Source organism: Nuphar pumila, chromosome 11 (genome assembly GCF_984573655.1).
Source record: "Nuphar pumila chromosome 11, dmNupPumi1.hap1.1, whole genome shotgun sequence".
In the NCBI taxonomy this organism is placed as follows: Eukaryota; Viridiplantae; Streptophyta; class Magnoliopsida; order Nymphaeales; family Nymphaeaceae; genus Nuphar; species Nuphar pumila.
This window is the reverse complement of record NC_143259.1, coordinates 107047440-107071071: the sequence shown is the minus strand read 5'-3', so window position 1 is coordinate 107071071 and position 23632 is coordinate 107047440. Positions and strand designations below refer to the sequence as shown.

Here is a 23632-nt window from a genome sequence, read left to right as displayed (position 1 = left end):
CCCTTCGCTCCCGGCTTGCAACCGGTGAGCTGCTGCAACACCTGTGTCTGTAGTCTGGGCCGGTTTGGACTACATTGTTTGTGAGTGGTTCATAGGTCTGAGCAACATTGTAGACTCTGAGTTGTCTACATGGGTTGCTACGCCCGAGGAAACTATGTCCGGAATAGCCGATTAGAGTAGAAGAGGTGTTTGAAAATGAAAATAAAGATGCGGTAAAAGGGGTAAAACTCATAACTAATATTTGTGCATAAGTTGCAAACTAAACTAAGACTAGGAGCTTAGAGCTCACTACAGTTGCAACGGTCGTGTTTATTTGTAAATAAAATCTTACTGGGTTGTAGACTCACCCCCCTTCTTTTGGTTGCAACTGTAGGTTCAGGGCCTGCTGCCATCACTCACAGGACTTAGTACGACTCTGCCACATCAGAAGTATGATTTTCCTTTACATTTTATTCTGCTTTTGTCTTTGGATGATTATGATATTGTAAATGAATGTAAAGTATTAAATAGAAGAAAAAAAATAAAATTTTTGGCACGTTTTTGAGTTATTTTTGAGATTATTGAGTAATTTCCCTCTGATAACTAACGTCCACGAACACGGGCTCGAGAGACCTCGGATTGGGTTGTGACATACAGAGAAAATACGGCATAGTCAGGAATATGAATCAGTATGAGGTAGCAAAAAAAGAAAAGTTTCAGGAAAAAAATAATAATTCTATACCTCAAGAAGGAGGGTGCAACCCATCAAAGCATCGGCAAACTAACTAAAATAGTGGTACGAGTAAGCCAGCACCCACAACACCAATCATATCGACTCGGCTCAGCTACAAATTCCACTTACCGAAGTACATGGCTCCCGTCGCTTGAAGGAAAGAGTATATTTATTATACCTATTTTCTTTTTCACTCCTTTCACCCCTGTCATCTTCTCTTCAACACTCTGAAATAGAGCTGAAGGGCTCACTCTGACAACTGCTTCTTGGGGATGAAAAAGTGGATTCCATAATCGTTATGGACTTGGCAAATCTTTAAAGTCTTTTGGGAGTAGTCACTAAAATCCACTAGGGATTCCTCCTTCAGGTCATCAAAATCTGAAATAGAGCATACTCATGTTGTTTGGGATGCAGTTTTAACCCTTATAAATGAACTGAAAAGGTCGTCAAAAGATCACCGGTGTGACTATCGGAAGTGTCACTTGTGTAGCGTTTGGTAATTACCACCTCTTTATTGTGGCAGCTGAAATGAGGAATTGAAACCGGCAAAGGTCATTCCAATTCTTATTTTTCTCTTTTTTTTTCCTGGTTTCCAAACAATTCTAGAAGTGGGGAATCTACACTTACCATTTTCGGTGACCTCGGTCACTGGCCAACTAGAACTCAAATGGAATCGAATTCGGTTGGATATCAGATAAAGTCCGATTTATTAACATACGAACGACAAGAAAAAAAAGTTGACATCCTGATCTAGAAATGGGTTTCATGAACAGGCTCTATGACAAAGTTGTTGCCACCTTGATGTGACAAGAGGTGTGTTTTGAGGCCCATTTTATATGGACCAAGGGTGAAAACAAACGGATCAGATTAGGTCGGATCTTTGATCCAAATTTGTTACTTTCAGATATGGATTTTAAAATTATATAAAAAAAATAAAATATGAATAATTGTTTTTTTTCGGCTTAAAGGCTCAGTCTTTGCGCCAATGCGATGAGTAATTGAGAATGTGGGTTCTCTCGTCGCTCTGTACTCGGCTCTCGTGTCATCCTGCACGCCCCATCCCTCACCCTCTCCTCCCCACCACCACCAACAAGCGTTACTTCTATGCTTTCTTCCCTTCAATCCCTCCACCCATTGGCAGAGCACTGCGCCTCTCAAGCAATGCAACCAAGAATAAGAAAGGAGCCAAAATGCCAACTCAGTTCACTGATGATGAATTGGGTGACAATGATGATGATGGTTTTGGCGATTTTGATGAAGAAGGAGAAGGAGAAGTTGATGAAGATAGTGAGCTCTTGCCTTTTGACAAGATGAGGAAGTGGCTGAAGAACAGCCCTCACGGCTTCGGCAAAGGGAAGACATACGATACGAACCTGGAAGACCGCCTCCTTCAGGAGATTGAGCAGAGTCGGAGAGCCCAAAAGGCTAACATCAACAACCTGAAGCTCAACCAGTCGACATCCGCTTCGGCCAAGCAACCCTTGAAGCAGCAGCAGCAAAAAGGTGGCCCTTCCTTACTGATTTCTTATAATTTGTTGTATATTTTGTGATAATGGTCGGTACCCACAACGGATTTGGTTAAATTTTGGCTTGGAATCTACGCGTTGGGCTTGTGCCTTTGCGTTTCTTTACTGATTTCTTCTAATTTGTTGTATGTTTCGCCATAATTGTATGTACCCACTATGGCTTTGGTTGAGTTTTTGCATAAAAATCAGTGCTTGGAGTTTGTGTCCATACCATCTCTAGCGTACATCTTAAAACCGTATTCCATTCGTAAACGATACTTTTTTTTCGGGTTGAACTATTTGAAATGAAGGTGCCTATTTTTTGTTGGTGGTGATTAGTTAAAGATGCAAGTCTAGCCATGTAAAGATCTAGTTGATAGTTCAATGGGCATTTAGTTGTTTTTAGTTGTTAACTTTACCTCACGATTCTGTTGTGTCGGACGATAAGTAATCTTGTTGTATATAATTCTCATGATTACCTATTGTTTGAAATCGAATTAATAGTGAATTATGTGGAAAATATCCTTATTGCTTCCCTCGAGTGAGTTATATACGGATCAAGGGTGAAATATATAATCTATTAGCCCCGTTGTTCCTTTTTAAGTCTTGGTTCACAAGGAGCTATACCTACACTTGCTTATAATTGTATTATAACTCAAATCTTGAAACCATGATCCTTTAAAGCTGGTAAGTAGTCTGATAATGCCTGAGCAAGCTTTCATTTTTCTTAAGGTTGGGACCAACCTGGGATGACATTTACCTTTCACGAAAAATTAGTGATTTGCAGCTTTTTATGAGACAACGTGCAAATTACAACACTCCCAGTGTGGATGCTATTGAGAAAGCAAGAACAGTTGTATAGACTGCAGTGAAACAACCCTAATGTAACTAATAGCATTGATAAGATGGACTAACCAACCTCGCAGCAGAAATGTTTCAAAAGAATAAACATATGGATCAGTAAAGAGAACCATAGCTTCACTGGTTACTTAGCTTATAGAAATGTATTTTTCAACACATAATTTGACAAGTATAACTAATTCAGGAATCAAATCCAATAGTCTAACTGCAAGCACATGGTATAGGTTTGGGAATATATTGGATTCTGGCTAATTGTATTGGATCTCTTCTTATGTCATAAAAAAATATCAGATCTCTTTTCATGTTGGGGATCCCTCTCATGTCTTCTTTACCCTTTTACTTAACTTTATTTAGAGTTTCCATTCATTGGCCAGAACACTGTGTGCACATGCAAACAAACTTATTTTATGGAATAATAATGTAAATGCTCTTGATACTAAGTATTTAATCAATCTTTAATTATTCCACAATACAATAACTAAGTTCTTTGTGGCTAAATTTACATCTACTGTCATGGTTTTATGTTAGCTGTATGATATAATGCTAATTATACAACCACTAAAAGTTGATAAGATTTCTTATTTTCTACTGGGAGCATTTTTCTTTTCCAGTTTTTTCATTTCCTCAAAGATTCTTGGTTAACTTCCTTTTAGGATTGCCTCTCTTGTATGTTAGATTCATACACAATCAATTTGACAAACTTTTTGTCACAAGATCTTCAAATTTTGAATATGTAATCCACTAGTCAGAAAACTACTAAGGCTATGAGCGAGCCACAATTAATGTCAATAAATCAATTAGCTTGCATTTTCCAAGAAAGCCAGATTTACCAAATGTATCTTTTAAAACCAGTTTTCTTTTGAATGCACAATAAGTATTATTGAACGCTATGTAATGAATATGGCTTGATGGGATTTGGATGTGGATTTGAAACTGGTTCAGGAGCTTCTTATGCAACTTGGTTCACATTACCTTTTTCCTTTAGTTGGTTTGCATGTTACATTTAGTCAGATTGGATCTTAATTGGCTATATTTCTCTGGTTCGATTACTAAACCCTTAAAAAAGATCTATCTGTTTGATTAATCAGTTTCTGAAGGGGCTTATTAAATCTGGGTAGTTTGTCAATGAGTAATTAGTCAATTGGATATTTGACATGTGAGTCTTAGACATATCTCCATACTCATATCTTTCCCTAGATTAGTGACGCTGCACTCTGTCCTCTACATCTCTGCATACTCAAACCTTTGCCTAGATCAATGGTTCTGCACATTTTCTGTACGAAGATAAGGTCGCTGCAATCTATGATTGGAATGATTGCACATTTTGGTTTATGCAGCATCATTGTGGATGATACTGCTTGTTCAATTTGCATAGTGATGTACTTTTGACTTTCAGATGCCACTATTTTTTCTCCTAACTGGATGTAACAATGGTGGGCTCTTTGAGCCTTATTATACTGTGCGATTCTGTCTTAATGTTATATCAAATAGTGCCAGAGATAAAAATGTCTACTGCAATGTTCAACTGGTTTTCAGTTGTCCAGATACTCTTTTTCTTTTCTTTTTTTCATGCATAATATGTATTGTCTGTACCATCAGATTGATTCATTTTTGCTTATTATACTGCTCTTTTTAACTTCTTTAACATGCAGACCATATGATGTTTACTGAATTTCTTGTTTGGATTTTTTTTTGCTTTCTGAAGACACTTTTGTGCCAAACAGATGTTGAAATTGTTCCAGGCAGCGTGCGAGTTTGTATTAGTAATCTTCCAAAAAAGAAAAACATCCACAGAGATTTGCTATCAGCATTTAAAGGTTTTCCAGGCCTTTTGCATATTAGTGCAGCAGTTACTGGAAACAAGAAGACCAGAGATCCCATTTGCAAAGGCTTTGCTTTTCTTGATTTTGAATCAGACGCAACAGCTAACAGGTGACTCTATGAATGCTGTTTCTAGTTTGATGTACAAAAATTTGTATTTGCAGCATGTATAACATCTGTTGGCTGGATTTTCCTTTAACCTTGCTTTATATGTTTCTATCTGAACTTGGTTCTAGTTTTTTTTCTGCTACAACTGGGGGGAACACAAAGAGATTTTATGGGACCATAGACATATGACCTGCCAAAACCAATGGTTGTCGCTGGGCATGATGTCCAACTTGTCAGTACTCAGTAGGGTGTTGTTAGTTAGACCTTGTGTTCTAATTCAAGGACCTATTCAAGTATATGGGAAAGACATATGGTATTCATTTTTAACACATGATGGCTAACGAGACATACATGCAAGGAACTTGAATTGCAAACTTTTGCATGCCCTGTAACACCCCAAAATTTCAAGCTTGCAAACCTTTCGAAAAAAACAGACAAGAGACTAAAAAAGAATCTCTTCATCTCAGAGATGGTTTACGAAATCAGCGGAAGACTATACTTTTATTAATTTCAAAAAGGCAAGCTGACAACTTTGAGCGCGTTAGCTAAAAGAACCAAAACGCACAACACATGCTACTTGCAAACACTTGGAAAAGCCACTTTCATTTAAGAAGTTCTCCAAATAGTACAAAATTCGGATATCCCAAGGAAAATCCGTTACAAAACCCCAAACAACAGGACGCGAGCTAAGAGCAGGAAGAAGAACGTCTTGGAGCCATCTTGTCATCGCGCCATCGCCTGTGGTGTACCTAATCATCACCTGTACCCATAGAATGAGTTAGTGTCGTGAAAAACTAGTAGGTGCACAAGAGAGACTACAAGGAACTGAATTATGTAATTTAATTCAGTAGGTTACGCAGTTTAAAGCAAATATGCAGTTAAACAGGTAAGCAATGCATGCAGATAACTAGTGCAAACGCGTAAGTAGTGCAAGCGAATAAGTAGTGCAAGTGAATAAGTAGTGCAAGTGAATCAGTAGTGCAAGCGAATCAGTAGTGCAAGCAAGTCAGTAGTGCAACGAATCAGTAGTGCAACGAATCAGTAGTGCAACGAATCAGTAGTACCGCGAATCAGTAGTGCAAGCGAATCAGTAGTACAACGAATCAGTAGTGCAAGCGAATCAGTAGTGCAAGCGAGTCGGTGGTGCAAGCGAGTCGGTAGTGCAGGCGAGTCTCACGACCCAGCAACCAATGTGAACAGACTTTATGTTCCGATATTATTGGCCTGCGGGTACGCGCATGCAAAACATAGAAACAACTGAGACTAGTTCGGGCGTCTATTATTCTATGTATTTTCAATAACCCGAATAGCTAGTTGAGTCCGCTCCAAAGGGGACGACTTTAGCCGAGAGAGGATTCCCCAAAGGCTGAAAAGCAGTGCCACTGATGCATCCAACTTCTGCAGAAGTGTTGAGCTAACTATTGTAGCCCCTTTCCCCTAACTCCAATGACTGGGGAGGCCGGATCTTTGCCCGTGGGGTGGTTGTTAACAACCTGTCCATTGGAGTTTTTGTACCGATCTGTCCTCTCCCTTGACAGACAACCAGAAGTGAACGGGTGCGTTAGGGTTGCTTAACTAACGACCCATTCTATGCTGTGGTCTTTAAACCACTCGAGCATCTTGCCTGTGAAGGCGAATGTGAGGCCATTTATGTGATTACAACAGTTTGCATTTAGCGTTGTTCGAGGTCGCACGACCGTCTCATCCGATCATCGCAGTACTAGACGTGTTATGCACAACTACACGTACTCTAGGATAAAGGGGGTATAGCTCCTCAATAGAAGCCTCAACAGGAGTGTTTCACAAAGATGTAAAGTTTATCAACTTTACTCTATCTTTTGAAACAACAGTACCTTGTGCCAACATGATGCATGTGATTATCTCGAATCGCATCCGCTATCGGGGTATCTACATGTCTCGCATGACTCGATACCGGCCTCGATAGACGGGATACGGGTTTCTCAACAGAACACCCGCTAAGAAGTTCGTTCGCTCCCGACTAAACTCTTGTCGCAAGAGGGAGAGTGGTAAATGCTCCTTGCATCTTCCACGAGGATGCCCTTAAGGCATCCGCAAAGAGCAAGAACCTGCACGTCATCTGCAATAGCAAGGCAATACCAACACATATGCAAAAGCAAGAGCCTAGGCGCAGAGCGCGACGGCAAGGTAAAGGGCAAGGATTGCGAAACCGCATCCTTGAGTGAAGTGGATACTCGTATAAATATATATATATATATTCATTTAATGGTCGATTTTAGTTCAATTGAACTTAATTCAATTATCCAAGTCTTCCGTGCAATTTTCCTCTACCTTGGAGGGTTACGAGCTTGCTGATGTCTGCGGATGTACACGATTGACGGCTCGGGTCGCGGAGCGCGAGTGGGATCCGTCGTAGCTGCAAATATGCGATATTAACAAGCAAACTTTGACAAAAGCAAAAGCAAGGCAAAGACTCGACTTTTCCGATACATAGGGTTGGGGCCAACCGTCCCAATTGACTCGAAAAGAAGATGGGGCAGGATCAAAAGACTCTAGCTGCCAAAAGAGGGATGTAGCCCATGCGAGCAGATGACTCACGCTACTAGGAATTCCTCGTTGGAGACCAACAATTATAATGATCTGTCCCCATCACGATGTAGCTTCCAAAGATTTCCCGGGCCTGTCGGCCAAGGGTATAGGCTCGCGCACAAAGGGCAGGGGGCCATCGGCCCCTGCTGGCAACAAAAAGAAAGGCAGGGGCCGATGGCCCCTGCTGGCAAAAAGAAAGACAGGGGCCCATCGGCCCCAGCTGGCAACAAAAGAAAGGCAGGGGCCGATGGCCCCTGCTGGCAAAAGAAAGGCAGGGGCCCATCGGCCCCTGCTGGCAACAAGGCAGGGGCTGATGGCCCCTGCTGGCAAACAGAAAAGCAGGGGCCATAAGCCCCTGCTGGCTGGCAAAAAGAGAGGCAGGGGCCCATCGGCCCCTGCTGGCAACAAGGCAGGGGCCGATGGCCCCTGCTGGCAACAAGAAAGGCAGGGGCCATAAGCCCCTGCTGGCTCGCAAAAAGGAAGGCAGGGGCCCATCGGCCCCTGCTGGCACACGGAAAGGCAGGGGTCAATGGCCCCTGCTGGCGCAACTAAAAGGGGCAGGGAGGAGGGGCTCGGCCCCTCCCCCGCCATAGCAAAGAACAGGGAGGAGGGGCTCGACCCCTCCCCTACCGTAACGGAAGCAAGGAGGGGGCTCAGCCCCTCCCCTGCCGTAACGGAAGAAGGCTCGGCCCTCTCCCCTACCATAACGGAGAGCAGGGAGGGGTGTCGGGCCCCTCCCCTGCAAAAAGGGGGCACAGGGAGGGGTTTGACTCCTCCCGTGGCCACACAGAGAAGTGAGGGAGAGAGAGAGAAGGGACGGAGAGGGAAAAGAGGGAGAAAGAGGAAGCGATGGCGTACCAGGGGGTTTTCGGAGGAAGCTCGCCGAAGAGGAGCTCGCCGGAAGGAAAGGGGGGGTCGCCGATGTCGGTGGCGGCGGCTGTCGAGGGTCGTCGGCGTCGGTGACCGTGGACGAGCGAGAGAGAGAAACGGAGAGACAGAGAGCGAGTGGCGGTGAGGGGGGTTTCGTAACCCTCCTCTCGCCTGCCTCGCTGTCTTTTAATGACAGCGAGGGGCGGTGGCCCGGGTCGGGTCCGGGTCGGATCCGGCCCAAACCAAATAAATTTTTTTTTGATATTACATCCTACCTTCCTTAAAATAATTTCGTCCACAAAATTTCTATAGCATAAATTGGTCAAAATACAAGTCAGGGTATTTATCCCTGATATCCGTCTCAAGCTCCCATGTACATTCACTAATTCTATGGTGTTGCCAACGTACTTTTACAAGAGAAATCGTCTTCGATCTGAGCACTTGGTCTCGACGATCAACGATTGCCACTGGTCTTTCCTCGAACGTCAAGTCCTTTTAGATATCCACATCATCATAATGAATGATGTGCGATGGGTCATGAACATATCTTCTCAGCATGAATACGTGAAAGACGTGAATCTGAACGTACTGAGGAGGCAGCGCAACGCGGTAAGCCGCCTCGCCGATCCGATCCAGGATCTCAAAAGGTCCGACGAATCGCGGACTCAACTTTCCCTTTATCCCGAACCGGAAGACGCTCTTGGTAGGAGATACCTTAACAATGACTCCTTTGAGATACGCCTCATAAACATAGTGACAGTCCATCTCGATGTGTTTAGTCCACTCATGAAAAGTGTGATTTTTCGCAATATAAATTGCACTTTTGTTGTCACAACACAACTTGGTGGGCCCTTCTATTGTGATCCCTATGTATTCTAGCAACTGATGAATTCATACAATTTTCATGGTAGTAGTCGTCATGGCACGATATTCAGCTTCAGTCGAAGATAAAAAAACTTTTTGTTGCTTCTTATATCTCCACAAAATCAGTGAGTCCTAAGAACACACAAAAATCAGTGGTGCAGTGACGGTTATTTGGGTCACCTCCTCAATTAGAGTCAGTATAATCAATTAATTTTAAATCAGAAGAAGATGACATAAAAACTCCCTTATTTAGAGTACCCTTTATGTATCTTACGACTCGCAAGATGACACTCATGTGGACTAAAGTTGGTGCATGCTGAAACTGGTTTGCAGTATGGACTGCATGAGAGATATCTGGTCTGGTGATACTCAGATACATCAATGATCCAACAAGCTGTTTGTAGGGAGTAGCGTCCGAAAGGGGAACACCATCATCAATCTTCATTTTAGCTCCTACTATAACAGGAGTTTCACAAACCTTTTCATTTGTAATACTTGACCTGCCAATGATCTCAGAAGCAAGCTTAGTTTGAGATAAGAAATGCCCTCGAGAGTATGCTATTTTAATACCTAAAAAATAAGTCAGAAAACCTAGATCAAACATTTCGAACTTATCTTTCAAAATTGATTTTATGCACTTAACCCCTTTAGAATCACTACTAGTTATGAGCATGTCATCCACATTACAACAGTAAGATGACAATTCCTGCATTGAATTTTCTAACAAACAAAGCAGTATCATTAAAATATGATAAAAAACCATTTTTTATCATTACAAAATTAAACCTATCATACCAAGCCTTGTGGCTTGTTTCAAACCATAAAGTGTTTTTCGAAAGCGAAACACCTTTTCTTTAGGAGTCTTCATTCTAGGAGGAGCATCCATATACACTTCTTTAGTTAGATCTTCGTTTAAAAATGCATTCTTAACATCCATTTGATAGATGTTCCACTTGTTGATTGAGGCAACGATTATAAGACATCGGATAGTGACCATTCGAGCCACCGGGGCAAAGGTCTCATAATTAATCCCATATTCTTGACTATACCCCTTTGCAACCAGTCGAGCCTTATATCTCTCGAGGGATCTATCACTCTTAGTCTTAACCTTAAATACCCATCTACACCCTATTGTTTACTTACCTATAAGAAGGTCTTGAAATTCCCATGTCTTGGCTCTTCTCAGAGCTCTGAGTTCATTATCCATGGCGGCTATTCATTCAGGACATTTTCGTGCTTCCTCAAAGTTTCTAAGTTCTATGTAAAAATGAATGACGCTTAGGCAGACTCTATGTTTAGGTGAAAAGGATTCATATGAGATGAACCTAGAAGGAGTTTTTCTATGTCTTTTGGTCCTACGAAGGTTCTCATCACTACTAGCATCATCATATCTTTCAAGAGCACTTCTGAAGGTGATGGGTTCCTCATTGACATGTTGATGAAATGGAGAGGATACATGACTGGTTTCCCTTGTTCCATTATCACTTGAGTCATTCTGATTTGACTCATCATCACTAGTATCATCACTTTCAGCTAATAGATCAAATAGAAAGGAATAATCTACGTTCTTGTCATTAGATTCAAGGTTTTCGAAACCACTAAGATTTTTCAAAAAACTTACATTTCTAGAAACATACAATTTGTCATTTTTAATATCATAACATTGAAAACCCTTTTGGGTTTCAGAATAACCAAGAAAGGCACAATGAATGACTTTTGGAAAAAAATTGTCGTTTTTATCAGTAAGGACAAAACATTTACATCAAAAAACCCTTAACCTGCTATAATCAGGTTCTTTCTCATATAATTTTTCAAATGGGAAAATCTTGTTCAATTATTTCGATGTAAGTCTATTTATGAGATAGACCGATGTAAGAGTTGCCTCAGCCCAGAGTTTTTTTGAAATATTTTGCGAAATGAGCAAAGTTCTAGTTGTTTAAATGATATGCCTATGTTTTCATTCTGCTAACCCATTTTGTTGTGGGGTTTTTGGACAGGATTTTTGATGAAGAATACCATAACTTTTAAGATAACTCTTGAATTCGTTTGAAAGGTATTCGCCACCAGAGTCGGATCTAAGAATTTTTAAACTTTCATTGAATTGATTTAAAACCATCATATAAAAAGTTTTAAATGTTGAAAAAACTTCATGTTTATGTTTAAGAAAATATATCCAACAAAATCTAGTATAATCGTCCACAAAAATTACATAGTATGAGAATCCTCCTTTAGATATCACAGGACCCGGACCCTATACATCGGAATGAACAATTTTAAAGGGTTTTGTCGTAAACATGGATCTTTGAGTAAAAGGTAGACTTTTCATATTCCCAAGAATACATTCATTACATAAAAAATCTTCTTTACAAAGATGTTTAATAAAAGGAAAATAAGAGATTTTAACAATGTTGGGATGTCCAAGTTTCTTATGCCATACATGACTATCTTTGTTTTGAGCAACATTACAAAATTGATTCTTGGGAACTTGAAGAAAATCAACATAGTAGAAGTCTTCTTTCCTAGAGCCTTCCCCAATCAACCTCCCAAACCGACGATCCTGTATAGAAGAGAATTTTATATTGCAACCATGGTCCGAGAGTTGAGAGACCGAAAGTAAATTTAAAATTAGTTTTGGTATAAGACGAATTTTTGGAACAAAGAAATCTTGTTTTTCAAAATTGCCTATTCCTTTAATTTCAAGAGGTGTTCCATCCGCCGTTGAGATAAAAGATGAAAGAAATTTTTTAGAAAAATCGAAAAGAGAACAAGTACTTGGAGTCATGTGAAAAGATGCACCGGAATCTAGAAGCCAAGATGTCTTTCCGGAAGGTGAAGACGTAGACATAGCGGCTCCGGAAATGCCTCCCTTGAGAAGAGGTTGTAAAGCTTCTACGATTTGTTGAAGAAAAAGAGACTCGTTAGATGATGATGGCCGTTCCTCCGGTTGAGATGTCATAGCCATTGCAAGTAATTTCTTTCATTTTGGGCAAATAGGTTTAATATGCTCCGGCTCTTTACAAAAGTGACATATAAGCTTGCTATATTTCCTCTTTGCTCCTTGACCACTTGAGTTTTGATTCTTGAAGTGAGGAGGCTTGTAGGTCCTTAAATTGCTCCCCGGTTTTGAGCTGACATTAACACCTTCATTTTCTTCATTGTTGAAAGGGGTAGCTAGAACACTTGGGTTGTTCTTGCTTATACTCATCCGAGTCTCTTCCCCACTAAGTTTAGTAATTACATCTTCAAGAGAGGGGGAAGTGAAGGCGGATAAAAGGGAAGACCGGATTTGTTCAAATTCGGGTCTAAGCTCATTCAAAAAATTGAAAAATCTATCTTCTTCCAATTATTTATGGCGAAACTCTATGGCTTCTCCACTCCACTTAGGTTCGAGCATAGCAAGCTTGTCCCAAATAGAAGAGCGCTCGGCAAAGTACTCTCTTGTAGTCATCTCCCCTTGTTGAAGCGTTAGCGCCCTTTTTTGGAGATAGTACTTATGAGACAAGTCCCTAGAGGTGTACATATTCTCAAGATATTCCCATGCTTGAAAAGCCTTCTTGAACTTGATGATATTTGCATTAATTCTCGTTTCTACGGATGAAAAAATCCAAGAGAGGATTTTGAAATTTCTCATATCCCATTCTTCATGCTTTTTCGCATATTCTTCAAGAGCTTTGGTTCTTTCATCACCTTCAAGATTTTTTTGCTCTTTTTTCTCTACCAAGGTTATCTTTGGTTCCGGTTCGGGAATCGAGCCTTGGACATAGTCCCAAAGCCCTTTTTTCTTTGATGTGAGCTTCCATGTTTCTTGCCCAAACATGATAGTTGGACTCATTGAGTTTGAAGCCAAGAGAAAAATGGGAGTCTTTTCCACCCATTAGAGATGAGAGATGAAAAACAACACGTACTTCAAGGGCTTTTCAAGTCTTTCTTGATAAAGGAGGCTTCTAAAATATTGCCTGAAGAAGATGAAACACTTCAAAATTCAATAGCTTGATGGTACATTTTTCGAGGCACTCAAAAAATGAAGAAACGCACGATCCTCCTTCTTCAAACAAGGCTATGATACCATGTGAAAGTATCTTCAACAAGATACTACGATCAAGACTTCAATATTCTTGACAAAGAATGACACACATGCATAATAAGAACACTTAAAACACTTGTGCATAAAAGCACAAATTCATAAACTCTCGCAAATGCACAAATAGCATAAATAATCAAACTTTATTAGGAAGTTGGGCTTTGACCCAAAGCCATAAGAATACACAAGGGGAGAGCCCCTTTAAATAGAGGAAGTGGAGGCCTTGGAGGGGCTCCACTTCTAGTCGTTGGAGCCGCTCCAACGGTCACAAATGTGACTGTTGAAAGGGGCCCCAACGACTAGATGGTGGGCCCCTCCAAGGTACACACTACCTTTTACAAAAAGAAATAATAAAACAAAATGAAAATGAAAATAATAATTACAAAACATATTCCAAAATGAATGTGTAAAAAGACTAAATTACCCCTACGGCTAAACAATATGAAAATATTATATATATATATATAATAAGTAGATACATATACATATACATATATATTAATATATGTATATGCATTACCTTATATGTATAAAAGTATATATATTAGGTTAAATGATATGCCTATGTTTTCATTCTGCTAACCCATTTTGTTGTGGGGTTTTTGGACAGGATTTTTGATGAAGAATACCATAACTTTCAAGATAACTCTTGAATTCGTTTGAAAGGTATTCGCCACCAGAGTCGGATCTAAGAATTTTTAAACTTTCATTGAATTGATTTAAAACCATCATATAAAAAGTTTTAAATGTTAAAAAAACTTCATGTTTATGTTTAAGAAAATATATCCAACAAAATCTAGTATAATCGTCCACAAAAATTACATAGTATGAGAATCCTCCTTTAGATATCACAGGACCCGGACCCTATACATCGGAATGAACAATTTTAAAGGGTTTTGTCGTAAACATGAATCTTTGAGTAAAAGGTAGACTTTTCATATTCCCAAGAATACATTCATTACATAAAAAATCTTCTTTACAAAGATGTTTAATAAAAGGCAAATAAGAGATTTTAACAATGTTGGGATGTCCAAGTTTCTTATGCCATACATGACTATCTTTGTTTTGAGCAACATTACAAAATTGATTCTTGGGAACTTGAAGAAAATCAACATAGTAGAAGTCTTCTTTCCTAGAGCCTTCCCCAATCAACCTTCCAAACCGACGATCCTGTATAGAAGAGAATTTTATATTGCAACCATGGTCCGAGAGTTGAGAGACCGAAAGTAAATTTAAAATTAGTTTTGGTATAAGACGAATTTTTGGAACAAAGAAATCTTGTTTTTCAAAATTGCCTATTTCTTTAATTTCAAGAGGTGTTCCATCCGCCGTTGAGATAAAAGATGAAAGAAATTTTTTAGAAAAATCGAAAAGAGAACAAGTACTTGGAGTCATGTGAAAAGATGCACCGGAATCTAGAAGCCAAGATGTCTTTCCGGAAGGTGAAGACGTAGACATAGCGGCTCCGGAAATGCCTCCCTTGAGAAGAGGTTGTAAAGCTTCTACGATTTGTTGAAGAAAAAGAGACTCGTTAGATGATGATGGCCGTTCCTCCGGTTGAGATGTCATAGCCATTGCAAGTAATTTCTTTCATTTTGGGCAAATAGGTTTAATATGCTCCGGCTCTTTACAAAAGTGACATATAAGCTTGCTATATTTCCTCTTTGCTCCTTGACCACTTGAGTTTTGATTCTTGAAGTGAGGAGGCTTGTAGGTCCTTAAATTGCTCCCCGGTTTTGAGCTGACATTAACACCTTCATTTTCTTCATTGTTGAAAGGGGTAGCTAGAACACTTGGGTTGTTCTTGCTTATACCCATCCGAGTCTCTTCCCCACTAAGTTTAGTAATTACATCTTCAAGAGAGGGGGAAGTGAAGGCGGATAAAAGGGAAGACCGGATTTGTTCAAATTCGGGTCTAAGCTCATTCAAAAAATTGAAAAATCTATCTTCTTCCAATTATTTATGGCGAAACTCTATGGCTTCTCCACTCCACTTAGGTTCGAGCATAGCAAGCTTGTCCCAAATAGAAGAGCGCTCGGCAAAGTACTCTCTTGTAGTCATCTCCCCTTGTTGAAGCGTTAGCGCCCTTTTTTGGAGATAGTACTTATGAGACAAGTCCCTAGAGGTGTACATATTCTCAAGATATTCCCATGCTTGAAAAGCCTTCTTGAACTTGATGATATTTGCATTAATTCTCGTTTCTACGGATGAAAAAATCCAAGAGAGGATTTTGAAATTTCTCATATCCCATTCTTCATGCTTTTTCGCATATTCTTCAAGAGCTTTGGTTCTTTCATCACCTTCAAGAATTTTTTGCTCTTTTTTCTCTACCAAGGTTATCTTTGGTTCCGGTTCGGGAATCGAGCTTTGGACATAGTCCCAAAGCCCTTTTTTCTTTGATGTGAGCTTCCATGTTTCTTGCCCAAACATGATAGTTGGACTCATTGAGTTTGAAGCCAAGAGAAAAATGGGAGTCTTTTCCACCCATTAGAGATGAGAGATGAAAAACAACACGTACTTCAAGGGCTTTTCAAGTCTTTCTTGATAAAGGAGGCTTCTAAAATATTGCCTGAAGAAGATGAAACACTTCAAAATTCAATAGCTTGATGGTACATTTTTCGAGGCACTCAAAAAATGAAGAAACGCACGATCCTCCTTCTTCAAACGAGGCTATGATACCATGTGAAAGTATCTTCAACAAGATACTACGATCAAGACTTCAATATTCTTGACAAAGAATGACACACATGCATAATAAGAACACTTAAAACACTTGTGCATAAAAGCACAAATTCATAAACTCTCGCAAATGCACAAATAGCATAAATAATCAAACTTTATTAGGAAGTTGGGCTTTGACCCAAAGCCATAAGAATACACAAGGGGAGAGCCCCTTTAAATAGAGGAAGTGGAGGCCTTGGAGGGGCTCCACTTCTAGTCGTTGGAGCCGCTCCAACGGTCACAAATGTGACCGTTGGAAGGGGCCCCAACGACTAGATGGTGGGCCCCTCCAAGGTACACACTACCTTTTACAAAAAGAAATAATAAAACAAAATGAAAATGAAAATAAAAATAATAATTACAAAACATATTCCAAAAAGAATGTGTAAAAAGACTAAATTATCCCTACGGCTAAACAATATGAAAATATTATATATATATATATAATAAGTAGATACATATACATATATATTAATATATGTATATGTATTACCTTATATGTATAAAAGTATATATATTAGGTTACATGGTTGATTACATAATTTAACATAAAGATGCTGTAGTGTCACAAGAACAGGCAGAGGAATCAGAAAAAGGAAAATAAAATAAAACAAAATTTGAGGTTAAGGAGAAGGGAGAAGAGGATATTGTAAATGCTTATGGTTCTTGAAAGCTGAACATTATGAAATAAAAGGAAAACTAAGCACACATGTAAAACATGGTGAATATATTATGTGTGCATATGCATGTGTATAAATGCATTTTATTGCTAAAAACAAATGCTTATACTTAGAAGAAACATGAAAGAAACAGAATAAGTTTGATGGCACTTTATGTTGTCGACTTTGTTCGGAGAAGTTGACTACTTGTGCAATCTGCCAACATTTTTGTTTACAGATTAACAATAGTTACTTTGGATACCTTTGATAAAGGAGCAATAGCTTGTTTCAAATTTGATTAATCAAAATCTAGTGGACATCCTTAGTTCACTGAATGGTGAAGTCAGCATGCTTTGGTGAAAAATGATCCCTTATGGGAGCTGAAAAAGTAAATGAGGTATAAAACTGCACTTCCATGTCTTGTACATAAAATGAAACAACTAGAAGAGGGTTTAACTTATGTGTTCCTCAGGACTTGGGATGAAAAACCTTCTTTCTTTGAATTTGGGAGGCTTGGTGTGAGTTTTGGAAATCCAATTTGTAAATTCTTCAAAGTATTTTCTAAAAAATTCAATAATATTTAAAAATCTAAAGGCACAATTTTTGAAATGGTGACACTTTGTTAGTTGATTTTTATCATTTTAATTTATCTTTCAAAAGAGAAAGACTTGGAATGGGTAACCACATGAGATTGGATTTTGTCAGTCTAGGATATGTCCAAATCTTACCTGACTAATACACTGTCAGATGTGGGTTTGAGACGTGGTTAAAATTGGTTCATTGTGACCTCACCAAACCCAAATTTGGCTAGTGGGTACAACTGAAGTTTGAACTAAACAACATGTTCATAGTTGGCAAACCAAATAATAATATTTTTGCAGTTGATATTTTGTCACAAGCTGACACCATGTGGTGACAGAATGTATTCACACTTGATAGGGAGGTTGTGTTTTGATCAGGTGTCCTCAGGTATCAAGGTATGTAAGTTTCAACCTCATCCAGCCTGAATGTATTGGATCAGTCTGGTTGGTCTAGGTCTTGTCAGAATTTGACCAGTATCTGATTACATATGTTAGAGAAAGGTGGGAAAAGATTCCATTCTTGCTTAAAAAGTTTTAAGTTTATGACTCAATTTTGCAAATTTCAGAAGTTACCACCAGGCATTGCTTACTTTAGTTTATAACTTCTCACTATCATGTTCACAAGAAAGCTCAAGTTTTTCCCACTTACCCTGGTATCATAGGCTGACCTTATTGTTCATTTATTTGTTCTTTTCATATCTTGTCAAAAATTGTTTCAGCTGATGGATGAACTTCATGCTCAAATTGAAGCCCTTAAATGTGTCTGTTTATGATCTATAAAAACTGGAAGGATAATAGCTGTTGCACATAGCATTACTATGTAGCACTATGAAACATAACCTGCAAAATATGCACCATCGAAATAGTACACAATATACACCATCACAAGTTTGCACGCAAGTGTGCATCTTGTATGTTTGTCTCCACGACACACCTAACATCAGATTGTCCAGAAACGATAGGGTGATGACTATCTTATTAGTTTCTGGCCAATCAAATGCTGGAATGCTGCTGCAAAAATGTTGGGTTTTGTTCAGTCAACCTTGGCTTAAAATTGATCCAGACATTGTTCTCTCTTTCTGGCTGTTTCCAGCATAGAACCACTGTTTTTCAGCCATAGAAAGCTGGATATTGGTAGAGGATGCATTTTCTTCCAGGGTGGTTCCAACCCACCAGTTTCTAACATCACTATCACGAGAAACTGTTGATGTATAAGTAGTCCCATGCACTAGGAATCATCAAAACGCACACACAAACATCCACACACATACACACATACACATGCATAGATGCACACCACATATACACGCACATGACATAAACTTGTTTTCTAGGTTTATTTTCTATTGTACATTCATTTAGTATTTTATCTTGACCAATGTTGAAAATGATCGATTAGCTGGCTCTTCTAATCGACAACCTTGTCAGCTACAGCTTCTTTTGTTTTTCAAATGGTAAACAAAAATTCACCATTTTCTGATCAGGTTAAGTGTACAAGCTAAAACTAAATGATCTAGGAATGATGCAAGCTTTTGCTGATGTTTGAAATCTGCCTAATCTATTCAGTCTATGTAACAATTTTTTGTTTTTCCAAAATTCCAACAATGTGTTGAAGACATATGACACCTTATTTCCCATGCTTTTCATGCTTGGTACCTGAGCTTTGAGCTTAATTTTCTTAGGCTGCTTCTATAAGGTTTGATCTCAGCAGTATATTTTCATGTACACCAATGTCTTGAGACTTGTTTGTTGGTGTTGTCCATTTGTGTGCGGGTTTGATTCCTAAGCTTGTGCAATTTTGACCATAATGTCCATATTGAATGTGGAGTAGCTAGGAAGTCGGATATAGTTGAAATTTTCTGACCATATTTATTTGATCAAATTCTCTTGATTCTGTTCTGATAGGTTTGTAGAGATCTATTCCGGACAAAGCATACCTTTTGGTAAAATTCAAAAACAAATTTCATGTGATACCCTGAAATCAAATGACCTTCCAAACGCTGGTTCTAAATCAGCAGACAGCAGAGCTAGGTATAGTCCACAACTAAAGGTTGTAGATATGGATACAGAATTTGATGGAAGTCTGGATATTAGGAGTCTTCCCATGGAACCAGAGGACCGAATTCACATTGAAGATTCTGCAGGAATCATGATGACTACTACTGTTGATAACTCTGATGATGAGGCAGGTAGTAATGATGGCCATGATAGAGACTTGGTTGTGAATTTCCAACATTCTGAATCCTCCATGGTTAAAGTCAAAGAAAAGACGGTTGCGTCCAGCATTGCAACACCAAGGAAGCATAAGAAAATGCAGGTTGGGAAGAAGCAGGAGAAAGAACCAAAACCAGAGAAAAGGTTGAAATCACAGGTCCTCGGTTCTGCAAACAGGTACTGTTATGTGAACAAAGTTAGCTTTGTGTGTATCTATGCTGAATTTTCTTTTTCCAAGTCCAATTCTCAGCATGCTTTTTGCACATTGTTTTCTGTAAAAGTGCAGACTGAAGATCAGGGAAAGAGCTGTTCTAACAGATGTATTCTCAAAATACGGATCCAACGTTCCTTCATCTGAGGGATTGTCGTAGCTGCATCTCCGTAATATATTGGCTTATGTCTCAACATCCATGGATGGCCATAAATGAAAACTTAATCTGTTAATCCATGTTTCAGTGAGCACAAAAGTTGGTTGACCCAATGTATGTATTCTGATCTCTTGATTATGTCTTTTATAATGGTTATTATTTCCTCGTTTTCAATTGTTTGCTGTAAATGAAGCAGCACAGAGTTTACAGGCTTGAGTTATTTCATCTTCCTGGTGGTTATCTTGTTTTAGTAGTTCTCAATAGAAGGCATAATTTTCAAGTAGCAGTTTCAGCAGAATCAGTGATACATCTGCCCCTGGGCTTGAATAACTTACCTTGTGAATAACCTGATGAATGTTTAACATAAGTTTTTCCCTTTTTTATTTTTCATTTAGATATTGTTTGTACCTTGTGATTTTGTTAGTTCCTAACTGAAGCCCGTCCATGTTGGACAGTTGAAGTTTCTACTGCGCGCGTGTGTGTGTACCATATAGGGACAATATTGGCTACTCTCGAGTGTACTGTGCCCTCTAATAGAAACAGTTGGTTCCTTCACATCTTAATTTTTTGTGAATCAAGCCCTACGAGGTATATGGTTTGTTTAGTCACAAAAGTGTTTTAGATAATCTGATCATGTTGTATAAGTAGATTTTCCAAGCACTACAAAATTCAATGGTCCAAAATACAACAACTTTTACTATTAAGAAAATCATAGTTTTACGCCAAAACCACCCAATCCAAAGTGCATTTCCTAATAAAATGGGCCATGCTGAACGCATTCATGGGGTCAAGTTGGTCGAATAAAGCTCACCTAAGATTCAGCTACAAAATACTGTACTCAGCCAATATTTTACACACATGTATATATAATTTTGTCCGAACGTAGGTTTTTATCAGGTTTAAAATGGACAGTTTAAAATTTTCATAAATATTCAAGGCTTAAAAATCATGTTTTCTATCAGAAAAACTTGATTCAAGTGTTGACAAATCGAACATGTCGAACACATCTTCAGGGTCAGATTTGCAAAAAACAATTCAAAAGCACCTGTTTGTTGTTGGTAGGCCATAAAAGTGGCAGGCAGCTACCACTTTTCATATATATATATAGGCATTAAAAAAATGTATTTGGTTTTGAAACAGTTGAATTCTTGCCGTTTACTTAAAAGGAAATTCTAATCCATGTGAGTTTCTGTTATTAACTTCATCGCTTTTGTGCAGACGTGTTATGTCTATTATGGATCACCTTGTCTATCTTTGAATCGTGGTTCACAATTTCTACCACCAATGGCAGTGCAGTTGTGTTATCTGATCTGACTGATCTATGTAGGCCCATGGTTTCTGTTTGCATATGGCTCACCTTGTAGGGCCAGCAGCTGCTGCGTGATAGAACTGGTGTTTCCTGGACTGCATTGTCAGCCGGAGCAGCTGTCATTGTGTTCAGTCTCTACTATTGACTTCTGAATCCTGAATCATCATCATTGGTTGAAGCACTGAAGCACTTAACTGTCATCTCTATCATCCTGTGGTCCTCTGACAGCGTATGTGGAAGAATGTTGTCTGCTACCCTCAATTTGCACCTTGAATGTGATCACGTGTATAACAATCCTTTTATATGAGAAGTATTTTTTGGTGCGAGCTTTTTTTTTGATATTTACACAGAGAAACCTCCCCCAGGAACAGAGACCTAGCTGTGTTGACTCTGCCTGCTGCCCTTACGGTCACTGGTCTGGCAGCCAAGGGTTGATGCCTATGAGATTTGAACCTAGACCACTTGCCTAGCGGCCTAGGCCCCATCCCACTAAGCCAAAACCCCTTTGGGGTTTTTGATCCGAGTTCGTCTATGATAATTTAGTGGTGTTTTCATTTAAAAATGAAGGTATCAATATTTTAGAGTGATATTTATCTTCAATATCTTTGGGGAAGACTTTTACTTGATATTTTATTGTTTATTAACTGTTAGTTATATTTTTAATATTTAAAATTTGTTTATCTAGCAGGATTTTCTTTATAAAAATTTTCTAAAAATTGTCAAATTTGAGGATCTTTTAAACTGTTAATATGTTATCTCCTGGAGTTAAGATTGTTGCATATTGGCATCCTTGAGTTTGCAAGCTTTTCTTCGCCTATGCGTGAAATTCTGGTTGATTTTTTGCAGTTAGACTGGATACTAGCAAATATTTTCCTGATGAAAAGTCTTGAAATAAAGAGTTAAGGCAACATACATCTATTTCACAAATATCAAAGATATGTTGGAAAATATTGCAAATTTTTTGATATTTTCAAAAGATGATATATTACTTAGAAAACATGATGTTTTAAAAAAATATATCCCTTATTTTTAAGATATCGTATTTTTTACCAAGATATTAACTTGATATTTTGCAATAAATTTTTTTATATTTTTTATTTCGGCACCAATTTTTCTCCCAAGAACGAGATTTTTGATACAGATTTGCATGCAACCGCCTCTCTTGAACAGATAAATTTGGCCACCCTTTTTCTGACTATGGCCTATAAGTTTGCCTCTTTTTAGGGCTGTCAACGGTTCCGGTTTGTATCGGATACCTGACCAGACCTGAATCCGAATTCTCAGATATGGGCATGGAAAGTGCCAACCCGAGCAATATGCAAGCTGGGTTTGGGTGATTTTGGCCAGGTACTCAACCCGACCTGAGTATTATACATAATACATATATATTTTTAATAAAAATATATTTCTAAAATTATGCGGCTCCGAGTTTGAGATTCTATTTTTGTGACCTGACAAGACCTGAATCCGAACCCAGTTATTAGTTATATGGGCAGGTCTGGGTCAACCCTGACCCGATCTTGACCCAACCCGTCGAACACAGTCCTCCTCCATGATTAATGATTACAACTGAAAACCAACTGACTACTTGATCGTGGTTAAAAGTTGACGAATTAGGGTTGATCGAAAACCAAATGATGAAAAATTAATTGTTCTTTTGTTTTACTTATAACCCTTCTTTTGTGATGAATTTGTTACAAGAAAATTAGAGGAAGGGCCAAAGTTCATCAAAAGAAAACAAATTAGATCACTGGGGACAAAAATGGAGGGAGGATAAGGTGCAATGTGATTGCACACTTTTAGTGTGCTTAAGCACTTTTTCACCTGCCATCTTTGGGATACAGAGCGTCAGTTGTGGGGTCAGACAGCAGATGGTGGGTGATGATGGTTGATCAGGTGCAGCAGCACGCTTAAAGTGTGCAATCACACAGCACCTGATCTCACTTCCAAAAAATGTAATGATAAGCCCCAGTATCTTGCCTTGCGCATTCGAATGAGAATGCTAGAATTCAGAAATCAGGAGGATGCAATTGAATCATTTTCCCACTTCTGTTTGGTAACCCAGATTTGAGAGATGGGACTGAAGATGAGAGTAGAGGCGGGCGGGAGTGAACCTGGTCTCTTATATCCCCAGTTTCAACTATATCTTAACAATGATGTAGTTGACAACTCCACTGATCACCCATTTTCCTCTCCCCTCCCGCCACCCCTCTTATCTCTCCTCCAACACCAGTGCCCAGGCGGAGCCTAAAGACTGTTGAACCAACAAGATCATCATATGCGTCACATAAAGCAGGGTGGTCATGGGGCCCCACCCGGGGTTTTCCTCGCTTAAGCAAGGGTTCCTCATCGTAAAAAAAAAAACACTAAAATCATCATATGCCGCCGCA

At 39.0% G+C, this 23632-nt stretch overlaps 1 protein-coding gene across 4 annotated transcripts; it reads left to right on the top strand.

Annotated features, from left to right (window-relative positions):
- Positions 1–1703: 1703 nt before the first annotated feature.
- LOC149822719 (uncharacterized) lies at positions 1704–21568 on the top strand. Of its 4 annotated transcripts, none has more exons than XR_016425725.1 (5): positions 1704–2215; positions 4803–5010; positions 19257–19742; positions 19852–20047; positions 21152–21568. XR_016425725.1 is itself a non-coding variant. In XM_089980006.1 (4 exons), the coding sequence occupies exons 1-4, from the start codon at positions 1717–1719 to the stop codon at positions 19934–19936; spliced, it is 1278 nt and encodes a 425-aa protein (XP_089836132.1). In that variant the 5' UTR covers positions 1711–1716; the 3' UTR covers positions 19937–20107. The 4 variants fall into 4 exon arrangements, 1 of the variants encoding a protein (XP_089836132.1); XR_016425727.1 differs by having other exon boundaries at positions 1711–2215; positions 21261–21568; XR_016425726.1 differs by lacking the exon at positions 21152–21568 and adding an exon at positions 20185–20219 and having other exon boundaries at positions 1711–2215.
- The last annotated feature ends 2064 nt before the right edge of the window (positions 21569–23632 follow it).

What these genes read in the sequence shown, in the direction of transcription:
- LOC149822719 (XM_089980006.1), top strand. Translation starts at nt 1,717, where the DNA reads ATGTGGGTTCTCTCGTCGCTCTGTACTCGGCTCTCGTGTCATCCTGCA. An exon ending in GAAGCAGCAGCAGCAAAAAG is followed by an intron (nt 2,216 to 4,802) that starts GTGGCCCTTCCT and finishes TGTGCCAAACAG; the next exon opens with ATGTTGAAATTGTTCCAGGC. An exon ending in GTCCTCGGTTCTGCAAACAG is followed by an intron (nt 19,743 to 19,851) that starts GTACTGTTATGT and finishes GTAAAAGTGCAG; the next exon opens with ACTGAAGATCAGGGAAAGAG.